At 48.1% G+C, this 20,131-nt stretch overlaps 1 protein-coding gene across 4 annotated transcripts in view; it reads left to right on the top strand.

The window, feature by feature from the left end:
- The window catches only part of DMBX1 (diencephalon/mesencephalon homeobox 1), a 51,631-nt gene extending 34,468 nt beyond the window's left edge, over window positions 1–17,163 (top strand). For all 4 annotated transcript variants that reach the window (XM_075320172.1, XM_075320170.1, XM_075320171.1 and 1 more), the window contains exon 5: window positions 16,315–17,163. In XM_075320172.1, coding sequence (XP_075176287.1) covers window positions 16,315–16,715 — 401 coding nt within the window. In that variant the 3' untranslated portion in view covers window positions 16,716–17,163. The remainder of the gene's footprint in view (window positions 1–16,314) is intronic.
- The last annotated feature ends 2,968 nt before the right edge of the window (window positions 17,164–20,131 follow it).

The raw sequence follows: 20,131 nt of genomic DNA on the forward strand, positions 1-20,131 counted from the left end.
TTGTGCCTTCTGAGCATGCTCAGCCTGATAGTCTCAATTCTGAGAGTAAGTCAGTGGTTCAGGCTTCTGAGCATGCTCAGACACTTAGTGCATCAGGTGTCCAGATGACGTGGCACAATCCTCTTGGCCATGGTGATATCACAGATGACGTGGCGCGATCCCATTGGCCTAGTGACATCACAGATGACGTGGCGCAATCCCATTGGCCGTAGTAACATCAGAGATGATGTGGAATGATCCCATTGGCCACAGTGACGTCATCAGTGACGTGTGGTGACATGGAAGACCGCTCATTGGTTATGGTTTGGGCGGGCCATAGGAATCTCCATCTTGTGGGCTGTCCTTAGGTTATATAAGCCTTGCGCACCCACATGGCCGCACTCAGTCATCTTCATATGTGGTTCAGCAAGCACTTACCACGTTAGTACAGGGCCAGGCGTCGAAGTCCTCTGGGACTCATACAGGGTTAGGAGGCAGGTCTAGGGCGAGGCGTCGCGGTCACATCAGGATGGTTTAGGGTCAGTTGCCGGTTAGGCATAGCTTCTGGGTTACGCTAGTACTGGGTTCACTGGTGGTTAGCCGGTGGAACTCCACAGTAGTCCTTGATAGGAGCTAGTGACCTCATTGACTCCTCTACACACCCTTTGAGTCTCCTCCATTGTGGGATACGGTTAGTGTCCACTAAATACACCCTATTCGTACTGTGTACGCCACATATATATATTTGCTTCTGTGAAGTAACAGAAGTGATAAGTCGTAACCTGACGCTGTGAAATAACAGTGCTCGGTAGAGTTTATATTAGGCTACTTTCACACATCCGGTTTGAGCCGTGCGGCTCAATCCGGCTGTGAAGCCTATGCAACGGATGTGGTGAAAACACCGCATCCTTTGCATAAGTTTTTTACATGCGGCCGGTCCGGTTTTTGCCGCTTGCGGCATGCTACTGAGCATGCGCAGTGGCAAAAACCGCATGCGGCGGCCGGATGCGGTTTTTGCCGCATCGTGCCGCATCCGGCATCCATAGGGATGCATTGGGAAAAGCGCCGCATCGGCCGGATGCGGCGCGATGCGGTTTTTTTTGCCGGAGCAAAAAACGTTGCAGGGAACGTTCCATCCGGCCGCCGCATCGGCTAAATCTGCCGCATGCGGCAAAAACCGGACCGAACGCAAGCCCATGTGGCACAATGCGGCACTAATTAAAGTCTATGCAGGAAAAACGCAACCGGCAGCAAAAAAAACCGGTTGCGGTTTTCCTGCAAAGTGCCGGATTGTGCCGCATTGCAAAAGCCGGAGGTGTGAAAGTAGCCTTAGAGGATCCCTGTGATCTGTAACACGAGATCTCAGGCCTTGGCGCCCTGTACAGTAACAGAGTTGCCATTACTATAGCTATACCCCATACCTCTCTGTGTTGTAATAGAGTTCATGGTCTTACCTTTACTTTCCTCCCTGTGGGTTCTTTAACTCAGGGGACTCTGATATTTAGTAGTATTTGCCTAGTAGCAGTTCAGGCACCTATCTACCAGCAGCAGCCATAACATCACTGCACGGTGGACCCTGACTTCTGATAGGCATATTTCTCCATCTATTAGTCTATCAGCTAGCCATACCATAACTCGACCAGCCTCCTTGGGGGCCTTGAAAGAGTTTGTGATGTTATAAAGATGCAATATTCTGGAAATCACAAACTTGGAATAAAAAACTTCACTTGCTATGGCTGATAGGGTCACCCCCTTTGGTCTTCATCTGGACAACCTGCTGCTGGAGGGTGTCAGTCGCTTTGAAACAGCAAAGTCAGTGCAAACTGGAACGTTAAGGTGGTGTCACACACAGCGACGGCGACAACGACGTCACTGCTACGTCACCATTTTCTGTGACGTGGCAGCGACGTCTCGTCGCTGTCGCTGTGTGTGACATCCAGCAACGAGCTGGCCCCTGCTGTCAGGTCGCCGCTCTTTGCTGAATGTCCTGCTTCATTTTTTGCTCGTCGCTCTCCCGCTGTGAAGCACACATCGCTGTGTGTGACAGCGAGAGAGCAACGAAATGAAGCGAGCAGGGAGCCGGCGTCTGGCAGCCTACGGTAAGCTGTAACCAAGGTAAACATCGGGTAACCAAGAAGCCCTTTCCTTGGTTACCCAATATTTACATTAGTTACTAGCACCGCCGCTCTTACGCTGCCAGTGCTGCCGGCTCCCTGCACTCCTAGCCAGAGTACACATTGGGTTAATTACCCGATGTGTACTCCAGCTACGTGAGCAGGGAGCCGGCACTGGCAGCGTGAGAGCACACCGCTGGCTCCCTGCACACGTAGCCGGAGCCGGAGTACACATCGGTTAATTAACCCGATGTGTACCCTGGTTAGGAGAGCAGGCAGCCAGCGCTAAGCGTGTGCGCTGGTAACCAAGGTAAATATCGGGTAATGGTTACCCGATATTTACCTTAGTTACCAAGTGCAGCATGGCTTCCACAGCGACGCGTGTCGTTATGATCGCTGCTGTGTCTGCTGTGTTTGACAGCTAAGCAGCGATCATAACAGCGACTTCCTAGGTAGCTGTTGCGTCACAGAAAATGGTGACGTAACAGCGACGTCGCTGTGTGTGAACCCAGCTTTAGACTGCCAGTTAAGTAAGGTTTGTCAGATAATGAAGGAAATTAGCGCCAGGTGCAGATTAACACCAATAACTTGAAGGGATCTTAAAGTGTTCTCTAATTGTGACCCGTGTTCTTTAATCGTGATCCGTGTTCTCCAATAGTGATCCGTGTTCTCTAATTGTGATCTGTGTTCTCCAATAGTGATCCGTGTTCTCTAATTCTGATCCGTGTTCTTTTATATTTATCTCATTTACATTTTTATTTTGTGCTTTACAATAAATTCAATTTATGAAATAAGCGGAAAAATCCTGTGAGTTTCCTCATGTTATGATCTAATCACAGAGGACACAATGACCGCAACATTTAGGAAAGTATGTGCTGTTCTCTAATTTTCATCTCTACTGTATATGTATAAATACACACACACTAAATGTTATACGTATATACACACTCTGAATAATACACACATATACACACATACACATTGAATATCACACACACTAAATTTTACACACATACACACTGAATATTACACACTGAATATTACACACATACACACTAAATATTACACACACATACACACTAAATATTACACACACACGCACAATAAATATTACACACATATACACAATGAATATTACACACTGAATATTACACACACACACGCACACTAAATATTACACACATACACACTATGAATATTGCACACTGAATATTACACACTGAATATTACACACATACACACTAAATATTACACACACATGCACACTAAATATTACACACATACACACTATGAATATTGCACACTGAATATTACACACTGAATATTACACACATACACACTAAATATTACACACACACGCACACTAAATATTACACACATACACACTATAAATATTACACACTGAATATTACACACTGTATATTACACACTATGAGGCAGCGGCTTCATAAAGCCAGTCAAGTGAGGCATTGACTCAGGATCTTGTTCACACTAACAGTCTTATATTCACACCACACAAGTGTTACAGACCTGGGAACACAGTCGGTTCACATAAACGCTGTCCTATAAATGTCCCGAGGCTCGCCTCCTGCACCTCTGTATGAATCTCAGGTGCAGGGTTCACTTACAATGTCCACGTCTCTCAGTACTGGCCTGTGTTTGCTCCACACAGCACCTTTTGCTCCAGCAGCCTGATCCCACCTGAGACCCACCTTGCTGTGCTCTGCAGAATTAAATGCAATTCCCCGGACATGAGCCTGTTGCAAGACCCAGACTAGAGGGAGAGACTGTCAAACCTACAGATCTCTCCAAAAATAAAAGCCATAACAGGTTTACTTAAACAAAATACTTGGTCAGATATCTTGACCAAGTTCACACTTTTATTTTGTGTTGCACTCACAGTGGTGATTGTGACTACAACACACTCCAGCAGGTCTCACAAAGTTTCCAAGCATATTCTGGGGGACACATAGTGACCTTCATATACAGTGTATCCACCCATATCCCATCCACCGCCATTAACTTGAGAACGACGGCAGCTTTAGGCATAGAAGTGGTGTCTAGGTATAGTAAAGTAGCCATGCGCTACGCAATGAAATATAGCGCCACCTGGTGGAAAACAACGAAGTTAGCATTTTTAGCATGAGAATGGAACAAGATAGAGAAAAAAAGTGAATTAAAAAAATGTAGGGCATCATCAATTCAATACGAATCGACACCTTGCATACAGAAATGCTATAATATGAAACCCATGACCCCCCAAAAACATTGAATGCTGGTCACGCATATGGCGCTCATTTAACTTTGATGCTCAAAGTGGCCACCGTCAGCTGCAATGCACATTTGGACTCTGGACAGCATACTGTATCTTGATGCACGTTGTGCAATATGGTAGGTGACACGTTTGCACAAGCATCTGTAATACGTCGTCGTAGGTCCTGCAATGTTGGTGGAGGGGTCGCATACACCTGCTGTTTGATGTCACCTCACAGAAAAAAGTCCAATGGGGTCAGGTCACGTGAGTGTGGAGGCCACTCCACGCCGCCAACATACCCAATGACTTGTAGGAAGGTCTCCATGAGGTATCGCTTCACGTCCGCAGCCTTGTGAGTTTTACACGTTCTAATCATAGCATTTCTGTATGCAAGGTGTCAATTCGTATTGAATTGATGATGCCCTACAACTTTGTAATTCACTTTTTTCTCTATCTCATTCCGTTTTCGAAATAAAAATACTAACTTCGTTGTTTTCCACCAGGTGGCGATATAGGTGGTTTCATTGCGTAGAGCATGGCTACTTTACTATAGCTAGACACCACTTCTATACCTATAGCTGCCGCCATTCTCAAGTTAATGGCCGGGGAAAGGATATGGGTGGACACACTGTATGACATCTGTCACTGCTTCACATATCCCCCCCTCTGTTCAAGCTTGTGGGGTTGAACACTTGCCATCATACAGAGACCCCTAGACAGCGCATCCACATTTCCCTGCAACTTCCCCGCAGGATGCTTTACAGTAAAGTAAAAGTTTTGCAAGGAGAGAAACCATCTGGTGTCTCTGGAGTTCCTCTCCTTGGCATTTTTCATCCAGACCAGCGGTGTATGGTCCGTCACCAGGCAAAACTGACATCCCAGCAGGTAATAACGTAGGGAATCCAAAGCCCATTATATGGCCAGGTACTCTTTTTCTACCCCACTGTAGTTCTCTGCTGGGGTGAGCTTCCTACTCAAATAAGTGACCAGGTGCTCCTCTCCATTTATCTCCTGTGACGGGACTGATCCCAGACCCACCTCAAAAGCATCTGTCTACAATTTGGATTGATGAGGACGGGCCGTTCACACAGGGCCACCTTTAGTGGCCGAAACGCTTCCTCTGCCTGAGGGTTCTGGCGAATCATGACCGACTTCTTCCCTTTTAGGAGATTGGTCAAAGGTGCTGATCTCCCATCAAAATTAGGTTTAAAATGCCTGTAATACCCCATGCTGCCAAGGAAAGCTCACCCTGCATCATGGTAAGGGGTCGGGGACTGTTTTGTATGGTTTCGACTTTATTGATTTATGGTTTCATAACCCCTCAGCCTATCACATAACCCAAGTAGTGAGCTTCTTCGAGACCTATTGCTTACTTTTTTTGGGTTTACAGTCAAACCTGTGGATCTGAGCGAATCCACTACAGCTTGTACCTGAGATAAGTGTGAATGCCAGTCAGTGCTGTAGATGATAATATCATCCAGATACGCGGATGCATACTTCTGATGAGGTTCTAACACTATGTCCATCAGACTGTGAAATGTGGCTGGAGCCCCATGTAGGCCAAAAGTCAAGTCGACATAGTGATAGAGACCCCCTGGGGTGACACAGGCGGTCTTTTCTTTTACAGATTCTGACAGCGGTACTTGCCAATAACCCTTGATCAGATCGAGCGGTGTGAAATACTGTGCTCGTCTTAGTCTCTCAATCAGCTCATCCACCCTCGGCATTGGGTAAAGGGCAAATTTTGACACTTCATTCAACTTTCGGAAATTATTACAAAATCGAAATGAGCCGTCTGACTTTGGGATTAATACAATAGAACTAGCCCATTCTCTCCAAGACTTCTCAATAACACGTAGTTGTAGCATTTTTTTTTTCCACCTCCTCCGCGATGGATTGCCTATGAGCCTCCTTGCACACAATATGGCTTCATTCGTACCTTTACGTGAGGCTCAGTGACAATGTCATGTTGAATTACAGACGTGTGGCTGGGCAGGTCTGAGAATACGTCCACATTCCGCTGTACTAATTTACAAGTCTCCCGTCTCTGCTGCTTTGTGAGCGGGTCCCCTATCTTCACTCCGGAGTCCTCATCATGGGTTTCCACCTTGGCCGTTGTCAGAGAGTCCGCAGGAGATACAATGGGGGTTACATCAGTCACCATACATTCTCTATCCTTCCAGGCCTTCATGAGATTTACATGGTATATCTGTTCTGGTTTTCTCCTACCAGGTTGATACACTTTGTAATTTACTTTCCCGATTTTCTCGCGGATCTCATAGGGCCCTTGCCATTTGGCTAAGAATTTACTTTCAGCAATGGGTACCAACACTATTACGCGATCCCCTTTTTGAAGGACCTGACAGTAGCCTTTCTATTATACCTAGAGCTTTGAGCCGCCTGAGTATCCAACAGATGTTCCTTAACAATCGGCATTACCGCTGAAATCCAGTCCTGCATGCCCATAATGTGGTCAACTACGCTTTTATGGTAGGTTTCTGTTCCTATGCTTCTTTAACAATGTCAACAGACCCCCGAGCAATAAGCTTCGCCGATGTGTGACGGAGGGGTATGGCCTCAGGGTAATGAGTAGCATAATCCATTACCACCAATATATGTTGGTGGCCCTGGGCTGATTTCACAATTGATACTACCAAATCCAAGGCAATCCACTCAAAAAGTACCTCTATTATAGGCAACGATACCAATGGACTCTGGTAGTGTCAGTCTACCACTAGGTGGCGCAGACACTCAGGCAGATAAACTAACCCGAGTGTAATACTACAGAAGCCCACCAGAGGTCGCCAAACTAATCATCTGAGAAGTCAAGCGGAAATGGGTCAATGCCGGAATGTCATGTCTTGGAACAAGGGGCAAAACTAGTCACAGTCAAGAACAGAGCCGAGGTCGGATACCGGGAAACAAACTACACAGGAGAAACACTGGGGAGGACAGAAGACCGGATAACTGGAGAAACACAGAGGTAAGACTTGGCAGGACAGACGGAGGACGGAGCAAGCAGGGAAAGCAGAGGTCAGGCAGGGGAGGTGGGACAGAGATCAGACAGGGCCGGAGAGGTAGGAGTTGGGCAGGTCAGGGGTCAGGTCAAAGGTGCCGGGTAGCATGGAATTGGAGCAGAGCACTTCTCACACAAGTAGCACAACGCCAAGCCAGAAATTTTCACTGGCTGCGTTCAGGAGACAGCAGCACCAAGATATAGCAGCGTGACCCCTGGAACGAGGCCAAGCAAACAGGCCCCTCCCGGAGGCAGGATACATGCACCGGAATAGCAGAGCCGTGCATGAATCATGACAGGTACTGTAGTTTGCCTGATAATCATTATATGATATATTAGTAGATTTCCTAATGAAGAAGTAGGGAGACACTTTGAAATGCCTAGAATAAAATCAGCTTCATTTGATCTTCATTTGATGTATGTCATATCATCGGCAGCGCGGTAAAAGCTCCACATCTCTTTTGTTCCTGATCTGCTATGAGCTAATTCAAGTGCCTTCTGGTGGTACAGCTGTGGTACTATCAGCTGCTCCACTACTTCGTCCCAGATCTTATCAACCCAGTACAGCAACTCTCGCTTGAGCGCAATGTGTGAAAAACGTGCGTCTGCGCCGGGCTGCTGAACCACCCCATTAATCGCTACCACCCTTCCCCGTGCTGGGACCATGGTGGGGTCCTAGAGCTGGGCTAACCAAAAATTGTCTGTGGACACTTCCAGGTCCGATTGGCTTGATCAGTTCAGCCTCTCCTGCCATTATCTCTAAGGGAGACCTGTCAGGTTTACACTCTGCCCCTATGTTGGTGTGGCGCCCTGGACTAGCCAGGTCGTCGCAGGTAACACACATACACCCCCACCCCCACTAGACAGTAACATTAGCCAAACACAAAACCCTTGTTGCCTCCCTCCAGGGTCTGATGTCCACACCAGGTGGGGCGGAGCCAAGCGGTTGGCCCCAACCACCGAGGAGTTCACAGGCCTGGAGGCGGGAAAAGTGTCAGTTAGAAGTTGGAGTTGAGTTCAGGAGGTTGAAGTGAGAGGAGGGTGTCTGGGTTTGTGGCCCAGGCACTGACAGTAAGATTGGCAGACGGTGGTGGCCGTCTGCAGGAGTGGTGAATCAACGCGGAACCGTAGGACTGGGGACGGGCGGTGGCCCGCCGGTACCGACCGGGGAGCGAAGTGAAGCCAGCACACACAGGCAGGGTCATCGGACCCCGACTAGGCTTGGAGTCGCTGTCAACAGTCAAATCTGAGTGTGACAGGAACTCCAGGGGTTTCCTAACAGCCAAAGACCCGTTAGAAGGCAACCGTCCGCACCGTGAGGGTATACAGCTAACGCCTAAGGCTAGAGACCCAAGGGCTAGCGCCTGCGGGCAAACGGGCTCCTCCGGCAGCCATACACTGGGGAGCGGACTACCGTTGGGGATCAATCGTAGTCAAAAACAGATCCAATGGGGTCTCCCCGCGCAGGTTCAAACCCTGCTCGCAGTGCCAAGTTGAAACGCCCGCGACGGGGCTTGCAGGGCTCGCACGGTCACCGGGCCGGTGGTATTTGGGGTCAGGCTGTGAGTGGCCCGACCCGGCTTCCGTGAACCCCGGCGGGTTTCAATAAAAGGAAAGTCCGACAGTCAGTCCGGTGTTACAAGGGGGATGGAAGGAGGGTAACGGGGTTCCTGGAGAGCTTGCCATCACTCTACCCCAGGAAACTGTACAGGACGGGGACGGGGGATGCTTGCAGCACCACCCGTGGTTTGCGGCCAGGTGTTCAGCCACCGCTGCACAGTATCTCTCCGGGGCAGGTGTTACGGGCAGCCAGATGGAATCGCTCCCCACGGGTGGAGCGGGGTGGCCCCGGGAGGTTTATGAGACCCAGAGCAACAGTCCTCAGGGACACCGGGGGCACAGGGCGGCGGCATTATTCACAGCAGTCACGGAGTGCGGTTCCAGTTGTTCTTTATTTAAAGTCCGTTCCACATCGCACCCGGGTGCTGGTCCTCGCCGCCTGTAGCCTTTGGTCGGTCCCGGGCAGGTAGGAGGAAGGGGCCGGTGGAGTTATCTGGAGGTCCCTCTCTCTTTCGGTGCGATAATGCTATCCCCGTGGCATGGAGCATCTTGGGGACCCGCTGGCATTCTGTCTGTCTCTCTTCCAGTAGCGGACACACACAAACCGCCACCGGGTACAACTTTCTCCAGGAATCCCCAGTCCTCAGCCCCATTCCCTTCCTCTAGGTGTTATCAACCCTGGTCTCGTGGCATCTCCTCAGCAGGGAGCTGTCCTGTGTAAGTCTGCACTCTGCTGCAGCCTCTGACGTTCTGACAAACTTTCTGTGTGTTCTGCACTAAACTCACTCCTATTCAGGCCCCCCTCCCCTTGGTTGTCATGGGGACCTGCCTGTGTCCAGCCACCTGCTCATTAACGAGACAGGATGAGTCATGGACTCAAAACTTCATGCTGCAAAAGCTATTAACTCCTTCCTGCCAGTGTGATGTGGGGACTCTTCTTCCTCCTGCCCGGGGAAAATGGGGTAACATTTAATACCCTGTAACGACCCGTTTACAGGGGCGTTACATTGGCGACCCCTACGGTAGGTATCCCTGACTCGGAATCTTCGGGTTCAGGCTCTGGACGAACCATTACTTTGGGAGGGCTACGTCGTTTTTCCCACAGAGTTTAGAACAAGGGCAAGTCTCTCCAAAATATAGCTTCATAGAGGAGAGTTTTTATCACTCCCACCTCATGGTGCACTTCTCTGCACGGTGTAGAAAGAGTGACCATTTCTGTAGGGTACTCTCTGAGATCACCATGGATGCAGAGGACCCCTACCTTTCATCCCATTGGGTTCAGGCCTGATATCAAAGATGTATGGACTAGAGTCACTAGGCTTTCTGAGTCCAAGAGAGCCTCCACCATGTGCCCGTTTACACGTACCTGACACAGAGGGGTCTCAAAGCCAGTAGCAACAGAGTCTGTGGTACACACAGTGTGGGCATACAACGACACCCGGCGAGAGTACATAGGTTCAGACATTAGTGGGCACTGAACAGCCATATGCCCCAGCTCTTGGCACTGACAGTACCAAACACCAGATGCGACCCTGCTCCGTGCGTCCGGTTTACAGGAAACAGGATTCCAGACGTCCTTAGACCAGGGTACACTCTGAGCAGGGGCATGGGATGGAATCAGCCCCGCAGAGGGTCGGGGGCTTTTCACGGTCTCAAGAGCTGTGGTGGGCCGACAGGCTTGATGGAGCGACGCATTGTCTCGGACCAAATCCTGTGTAGCCACATGTCATTCCACCAAACTCACCAACTGGTCCAAGAGTACCTGGATCCCCTTGCCCCACCTAACGTTAAATGGCGACCGGCAATGTTCGCACAAACCGATTATTCACCACTCAATCATCTGGGCTGGGCTCAAGGACTCAGGCTGGAGTCACTTTTTTACAAGATGCAGCTGGACAAAGGCCTGGGACTGCACAGGTTTGCTCTCCTCAAAAGTCCACTGGTGTACCACTGAGCCACCACATCCGTGTTTACCCCCATCCAGGCAAGGATCTCACCTTTTAGCTTCCCATGGTCCTGGGCATCTTGAGGGCTGAGGTCAAAAAACACTTTCTGGGCATCTCCCATCGGGAACGGAATGACCACTGTGCGGGAGATAGACTTTCTTGCTCCTCTGTTCTTTCAAAAACGGTGAGGAAGGCCTCCAAGTCGTCTTCTGAACCCATTTTCCTCACCGCTGCACTGACTTTATCTCAAGCCTAGGGGCGGATGGGAGAGGTTACAGCCACCGCTGGTAGTGCCCCTCACAGGGCCGCAATTTGTTGGATCAACAAGTTATTGGTCTGCTGTTGTTGTTCATAGGCCCGCTGTTGCTGCGCATTAGCATGCTGCAGGTGTGCATTGATCTGCTGCTGCTGCACATTAGCTTGGACCAACTGCTTTACAATTCCTCCATATTTACAGCTGGCTTATCCTGCAGTTTTGCTGGCCTGATCACTGACATATGGTTAAAGGGTATGCCTTCTTGCTGTCTGCATTCTTCACTATATGTGAAGGAGCGGCTTCCTAGAGCCAGACAAGTGAGGCAGTGAGCTAGGATCTTGTTCACACTAAGTCTTTTATTCACACCACACAAGTATTAGGCTATGTGCCCACGCTGCGGAAAATGCGCGGATTTTGCCGCGGATTTCTCACGGAAAAGCCGCGGATTTCCCGAAAATCTGCAGCTCAGGCACTTCCCAGCCATTTCTATGGCATTTTGGAAATGCTGTGCCCATGCTGCGGATTTTTCCGCAGCGGATTTCGGGCGGATTTTGATCCGGAAAAATCTGCAACATGTCAATTATTGTTGCGGATTTTCATCCGGATTTTGGCTTTAAAATTGGGGAAAAAAAAAAAATCCGCACCAAAATCCGCGGCAATTCCGCGGTAAATCCGCGGCAAATCCGCACCTTTGAAAAGGTGCGGATTTTGCGGGAAAGCTGCGGATTTTGATGCAGAAAAATCCGCAGCTACATTCTCCCATGGACACATAGCCTTACAGACCTGGAAACCCGGACCTCAGCCGGTTCACGTGTATGCAGTCCTATAAATGTCCAGATTGCTTAGTACTTTCCATGAAAAATCATACTTTTATTTATCAAATGAGTTGCATAATGAATAGAAAATATAATTCAGACAGTGACGAGGTTAGAAATAATGATTTTTACTTGAAATAATAATTTTCTCCTTAAAACTTTGCTTTCGGCACAGAATGCTCCTTTGCAGCAATTCCAGCTTTGCAGACCTTTGGCATTCTAGCTGTTAATTTGCGGAGGTAATCTGGAGATATTTCACCCCATGCTCCCCCCCCTCCCACAAGTTGGACTGGCTTGATGGGCAATTTTTGCAGACCATACAGTCAAGCTGCTCCCACAACAGCTCAATAGGGTTGAGATCTGGTGACTGGGCTGGCCACTCCATTACAGATAGAATACCAGCTGTATATCCAAACACCTCAAACTTCAATTTGTCTGTCCATAACACTTTTTTCCAATCTTCCTCTGTTCTTTTGCCCATATTATTCTTTTCCTTTTATTAACCAGTCTCAGATATGGCTTTTTGTTTGCGACTCTGCCCTGAAGGCCAGCATCCCGGAGTCGCCTCTTCACTGTAGACGTTGATGCTGGCATTTTGCTGGTACTATTTAAAGAAGCGGCCAGTTGAGGACCTGTGAGGCGTCGATTTCTCAAATGAGACTCTAATGTACTTGTCTTGTTGCTGAGTTGTGCAGCGGGGCCTCCAACATATCTTTCTACTCTGGTTAGAGCCTGTTTGTGCTCTCCTCTGAAGGGAGTAGTACACACCATTGTAGGAAATTGTCAGTTTCTAGACAATTTCTTGCATGGAATATCTTTCATTTCTAAGAACAAGAATAGATTGTCGAGTTTCACATAAAAGTTCTCTTTTTCTGGCCATTTTGAGAGTTTAATGTAACCAACCAACAAATGTAATGCTCCAGATTCTCAACTAGCTCAAAGGAAGGTCAGTTTTATAGCTTCTCTGATCAGCAAAACTGTTTTCAGCTGTGCTAACATACTTGCACAAGGGTTTTCAAGGGATTTCTAAACATCTATTAGCCTTCTAACTCAGTTAGAAAACACAATGTACCATTAGAACACTGAAGTGGTGGTTGTTGGAAATGGGCCTCTATACACCTATGTAGATATTGCATTCAGAACCAGACGATTGAAGCTAGAATAGTCATTTACCACATAACAATGTATAGAGTGTATTTCTGTTTAATTTAATGTTAGCTTCACTGAAAAAAATGTGCTTTTTTTCAAAAATAAGGAAATATCTAAGTGACCCTAAACTTTTGAACTGTAGTGTATACACACTGAATATTACACACATATGCACACTGAATATTACACATATATACACACTGAATATGACACACATGTACACACTGAATATTACACATATTTACACTGAGAATATTACACAGACTCATACAAACACTGCATGTAACAGACACACAAAAACTCTTCATGCTACATACAAACTAAATGTTGCACAAACATTGAATGTTACTTACTGTCAATGGGTCCTTCTCCGATATCACACAATCAACAGAGCGGGTGATGTGTGAACAATCCAAGAATATTTATTCCAAGCAAATCAAACGGTCCATAAAATAATCCACTATACAGAGGGTAAAAATAGTCCAGAAACACGAATATAGTCCAGTAAGCACATAAATGTCCTGGCATCAGTCACACTTCTCCAGCAGTTCTTCTCCAGGGAAATCGGGGTTTCTCACAGTCTCTCTGGGGTGCTGACCGCAGCCTAGCTTTTCCCTCAGAGGTTCAATCTTGCTTCTTCTCTCTTGTAAGTCTCACCTAGAATGACTAATCCCCCAGGTAAGCAGGGAGTTTAGGTGGATCCCAGGCCCCCGCCCCTAGACCCAGGGACAGAAGCACTACAGGGGGTGATTACTTACAGACAAAACAATGTATACACAAGTAATACACAGAACAGACAGTGAACCACACCTAAAATACAAACCTACACAACATGATACACAACCCCCCCATATTCCACCATCACACTTACACCCACACACTGGATGTTTCACGCACACATTGCATATTACACAATCTGCATGTCACATGCACAGTGTTACACACTTTGTGTTGTACATTTGCGCGCACAAAGTGTTACACAGATACACAATTCATGTTACACACACATAAACTGCGTGTTACACACATCCACTGCATGTTATAAAACATATACTGCGTGTTACAAACATACATTGCGTGTTACACACATATACATTGTGTGTTACACACATATACACTGCATGTTACAAACCTACACTGCGTGTTATAAAACCTATAGTGCGTGTTACAAACATAGATTGCATGTTACACACATAAACACTGCATGTTATAAACATACACTGCGTGTTATAAACATACACTATGTGTTATATACAGTGCCTACAAGTAGTCTTCAACCCCCTGCAGATTTAGCAGGTTTGATAAAATGCAAATAAGTTAGAGCCTGCAAACTTCAAACAAGAGCAGGATTTATTAACAGATGCATAAATCTTACAAACCAACAAGTTATGTTGCTCAGTTAAATTTTAATACATTTTCAACATAAAAGTGTGGGTCAATTATTATTCAACCCCTAGGTTTAATATTTTGTGGAATAACCCTTGTTTGCAATTACAGCTAATAATCGTCTTTTATAAGACCTGATCAGGCCGGCACAGTTCTCTGGAGTTATCTTGGCCCACTCCTCCATGCAGATCTTCTCCAAGTTATCTAGGTTCTTTGGGTGTCTCATGTGGACATTAATCTTGAGCTCCTTCCACAAGTTTTCAATTGGGTTAAGGTCAGGAGACTGACTAGGCCACTGCAACACCTTGATTTTTTTCCTCTTGAACCAGGCCTTGGTTTTCTTGGCTGTGTGCTTTGGGTCATTGTCTTGTTGGAAGATGAAATGACGACCCATCTTAAGATCCTTGATGGGGGAGCGGAGGTTCTTGGCCAAAATCTCCAGGTAGGCCGTGCTATCCATCTTCCCATGGATGCGGACCAGATGGCCAGGCCCCTTGGCTGAGAAACAGGCCCACAGCATGATGCTGCCACCACCATGCTTGACTGTAGGAGGGATGGTATTCTTGGGGTCGTATGCATTGCCATGCAGTCTCCAAACGTCACGTGTGTGGTTGGCACCAAAGATCTCGATCTTGGTCTCATCAGACCAGAGAACCTTGAACCAGTCTGTCTCAGAGTCCTCCAAGTGATCATGAGCAAACTGTAGACGAGCCTTGACATGACGCTTTGAAAGTAAAGGTACCTTACGGGCTCGTCTGGAACGGAGACCATTACGGTGGAGTATGTTACTTATGGTATTGACTGAAACCAATGTCCCCACTGCCATGAGATCTTCCCGGAGCTCCTTCCTTGTTGTCCTTGGGTTAGCCTTGACTCTTCGGACAAGCCTGGCCTTGGCACGGGTGGAAACTTTCAAAGGCTGTCCAGGCCGTGGAAGGCTAACAGTAATTCCATAAGCCTTCCACTTCCGGATGATGCTCCCAACAGTGGAGACAGGTAGGCCCAACTCCTTGGAAAGGGTTTTGTACCCCTTGCCAGCCTTGTGACCCTCCACGATCTTGTCTCTGATGGCCTTGGAATGCTCCTTTGTCTTTCCCATGTTGACCAAGTATGAGTGCTGTTCACAAGTTTGGGGAGGGTCTTAATTAGTCAGAAAAGGCTGGAAAAAGAGATAATTAAGCCAAACATGTGAAGCTCATTGTTCTTTGTGCCTGAAATACTTCTTAATACTTTAGGGTAACCAAACAGAATTCTGGTGGTTTGAGGGGTTGAATAATAAATGACCCTCTGAATAAACTTTTCACAATTTAAAAAAAAAAAAAGAAATAACATTCTTTTTTGCTGCAGTGCATTTCACACTTCCAGGCTGATCTACAGTCCAAATGTCACAATGCCAAGTTAATTCCGAATGTGTAAACCTGCTAAATCTGCAGGGGGTTGAATACTACTTGTAGGCACTGTACATACACTGCGTGTTACACACATATACTGCATGTTGCACACATACACTGTGTGTTACATACATACACTGTGTTACACACACACATACACTGCGTGTTACACATATACATTGCGTGTTACACACATACCTTCTGTGTTACATACATACACTGCGTGTTACACATATGCACTGCGTGACATGACAGTGATGTTTCCAGAGGTCCTTTCAGACTTTTCTCCTTGGATCATGCAGAATTTTCTACCCGATGTCTGTTTGGAAATAAATATATCTGTATACAGCACGATGTATATGGAGATTGTGGATGTGTATACGCCATTATGTAGTATGGTGTTAATATGATTGCTGCTGACCCATAACAATTTGTGTTTCTGTTGCAGAGTCCCCAGTCAGCAGTCCCATGGCCCCGACGTCTAGCACCTGCCTCCCACCATCTCACTCTTATTCTTCCTCTCCGCTCAGTTTGTTTCGCCTTCAAGAACAGTTCCGGCAGCACATGGCGGCCACCAACAACCTGGTTCATTACTCATCTTTTGACATGGCCAGTCCCCCAGCAGTGCCCTACCTTGGTGTGAATGTTGGCATGACACCACTCAGCACCCTGCACTGTCAGTCCTACTACCAGTCCTTGTCCCACGCCCAACAAGTCTGGTCCTCTCCCATACTGCAGAGCTCCGGGGCCCTGCCAAGCCTCAACAGCAAAACCACAAGCATTGAAAACCTGAGGCTGCGTGCAAAACAGCATGCGGCTTCCCTAGGACTGGACACGTTACCTAATTAACTGTGATGGACCAAGGTGTCCTTACTACAAAGACCATCTGCACATAATGGACGCTGTGAGGTGCCGAGTGTCTCCAGGTCATGTGCCACATTAATGGACGCTGTGTGGTGCCGAGTGTCCCCCAGATCATGTGCCACATTAATGGACGCTGTGTGGTGCCGAGTGTCCCCCAAATCATGTGCCACATTGATGGACGCTGTGTCGTGCCAACTGTTCCCCCAGATCATGTGCCACATTGATGGACGCTGTGTGGTGCTGACTGTCCCCCCAGATCGTGTGCCACATTAATGGACGCCGTTTGGTGCCGACTGTCCCCCCAGATCATGTGCCACATTAAACCATGTGAACCTCATTGTGGTCTCGATAAATGTATGTAGCAGAGCTCATGTGGAGATGGACGGCAGTATCTGGATGAGACGTCCCATGTCATGTGAATGTATAATAAACCTGCCCCCGGGCTATCATCTAATCACGTTTTACTGGCAGTTTGTAAAGAATCAAATTTGTTTGGTGAAAATTGCACTAAACACCTGAAACGTAGCAAAAAAAACGGCAATGTGAATCATAGCTGAAGATGAGTTGGTGACTCTGTGCTACCGCTACAAAAAATGGTCAGCAGGCGATAAAGACATGTCTGCATGGTTTACTATCAAGCACTGTTATAACTGTTGTGTCTATTGTGATTGCCTGGTGTGGTTGTTATGTCTATTGTAAAGGGCGCTTTACACGCTGCGACGTCGCTAGCGATGTTGCTAGCGTTCGCACCCGTCCCGTCGTTTGTGCGTCACGGGCAAATCGCTGCCCGTGGCAGACAATATCACTAGTACCCATCACACATACTTACCTTCCTAATGACGTCGCTGTGGGCAGCGAACAGCCTCTTTTCTAATGGGGAGGTTCGTGCGGCATCACAGCGACGTCACACAGAAGGCCACGAATAGAAGCGGAGGGGCGGAGAACAGCCGCATGAAAGTCACGCCCACCTCGTTACCGGAGGACACAGGTACGGTGTTGTTCGTCGTTCCTGAGGTGTCACACGTAGCGATGTGTGCTGCTTCAGGAACGACGAACAACCTGCGTCCAAAATCAGCAACGATATTTGGGAAATGGACGATGTGTCAACAATCAACGATTTGGTGAGTATTTTGCATCGTTAGCGGTCACTCGTATGTGTCACACGCAACGACGTCGCTAACGAGGCCAGATGTGCGGCACGAAAACCGTGACCTCAACGACATCTCGTTAGCGATGTTGTTGCGTGTAAAGCGGCCTTAACTGTTGTGGTTATTGTGGCTGTTACGGTTATAGGAGCTGCCCGGACTGCTGCCCTGAAGGGGCTCAAGGCAGGATGACTAAGGAGGGATGCTAGGCCTTAGGTTCAGTTAAAGGGTTAATGGTAGTGTACACGTTTGTGCGAAAAACATGTAGGTGGAGCTGTGCGGTACATGTGATTGGTTAGGGGCTGGTATTTATGGGGCAGTATATACAGTGGGTACAGAAAGTATTCGGACCCCTTTAAATTTTTCACTCTTTGTTTCATTGCAGCCATTTGGTACATTTTTTCCTCATTAATGTACACTCTGCACCCCATCCCCCATCTTGACAGAAAAAAAACAGAAACGTGGACATTTTTGCAAGTTTATTAAACAAGTAAAACTGAAATATCACATGATCATAAGTATTCAGACCCTTTGCTCAGACACTGATATTTAGGTCACATGCTGTCCATTTCCTTGTGATACTCCTTGAGATGGTTCTACTCCTTCATTGGAGTCCAGCTGTGTTTCATTAAACTGATAGGAAGCGCAGAGGCGGCCAAGACTCCTGTACCTCCAAGCGGCAGTGACAGTCCAGGCCCCTGCAGTGTCACAGCCCGGATGTGGTCCCCAGAGCCCAGTGTTGAGCCCGGAGCCCCAGCGGGAGACTCCCAGCACCAGCAGGAGACTCAGGAGCGGTGTCACCATCGTGGAGCTCGGACGGGAAGTTATGCCACATGACGTGTGGCAGCAGAGCGGTGAGTAACAGCGCCGGCCTCCCCTCCTCTTCCGAGTCATGGAGTTGTGAAACAGGCATCACGGCCGTGTGACCCGATGGCGCTGTCATATGGTCCAGCAACGTGGTCACCTGGTCCGGCGTCTCAGTCACCTGACCCAGATGTGACGTCATGGGACTCAGATGTGACGTCGTGGGACCCATATGCGGCGTCCTGTGACCCAGAAGTGTCGCCATGGATCCCAGATGACCAGGAAGTGTGCTTGAGCGACTGCAGAGGGCCTCAACAGCCTCCCATTCACGACAGTGGCCCAGTTCTGCATGTCGAGGGCAGCAGAGGGATGCGACAGCGGTGCCAGACGGCGACAGAGTGACAGGGGTGGCAGGCAGAACCTATGAAGATGGCGTGGATGCTCCCATGCATTCCCCCTACAGGAGTGCTGAGGAACAGCGGAAGGCGGAGGTGCCACAGATGGCAGTGACTCGACAGGCTGAGTGGGGGATAGATCGGGTCACGGGTTGAGTCCGCCAGCGGCCGCTGGTGGGATCCCTGGGCGCGAAGGACATGTGACGGCTGTTCCGGGGTTCCCTCGAAGTCAGCCTGGTAACACCACGGTTTCCCCTGTTCTTAGTTTATCGGGTTTGCATGTGGTGTTGGTGACAGTAGTCTGGCATCTGAGTTGGTGTAGTTGGTTAGGGGATTGTTTGCCCCTGCGGTGGGCCCTAGTGCGGTTTGGCAAGGTGATGCAACCTGGGGTCGGTGGCTGCGGTTGATGTTTCGGCAGGCAGTGACACCGGGTTGTCGACAATGGCAAGTGCGGTGCTGGCTAGTGAGAGTGGTGTTAGTGCACCAATGGTGGTGGCAACCACTCCATCATCTTCCACGGTGGATGTTGTTCGCCTGGATGACAAGGCTAGAGGAGAAGTGTATGTCTGTTTTGATGTGCCGCTGGGGGCACACCTAAAACAGAAGGTTAGGGATAAAATCTGGAAGCATGAGTATGTGGAGATTTTTTCTCTACTTCCTCTAGAGAAGTTTAACCTTGACCGGGTTAAGCCGGACGAGAGTAAGAATGATGATGAGGAGCAGCGGGGATATCGTCTCATTCCTCGCACGTTTCAAAATTGATTACAGGCGTTTGTGTTATTGGCTAGTTTCGTGGGTGAGAAGCCACCAGATAATTGTTCTGCGCTCTTTGTTACTTGGACTCCATAGGAAAGCATATATGACTTAAAGGGGGAACTTCTTAGCTTCACTATAATGAGCAGTTTCAGCAGCGTAAGGCTGTCTGGCCTAGTTTGAGGTGGGACCATAAGGAAATTAACATTTGGATGCGGCTGATGGCCACGCCTAAGACGGCTTCACAGTCCTTTCCTGGAGCAGCAGGAGACCACCTGGCCCGCCTGGCTGTGGGATCTGGTTT

This window comes from Anomaloglossus baeobatrachus, chromosome 8 (genome assembly GCF_048569485.1).
Source record: "Anomaloglossus baeobatrachus isolate aAnoBae1 chromosome 8, aAnoBae1.hap1, whole genome shotgun sequence".
Taxonomy (NCBI): Eukaryota; Metazoa; Chordata; class Amphibia; order Anura; family Aromobatidae; genus Anomaloglossus; species Anomaloglossus baeobatrachus.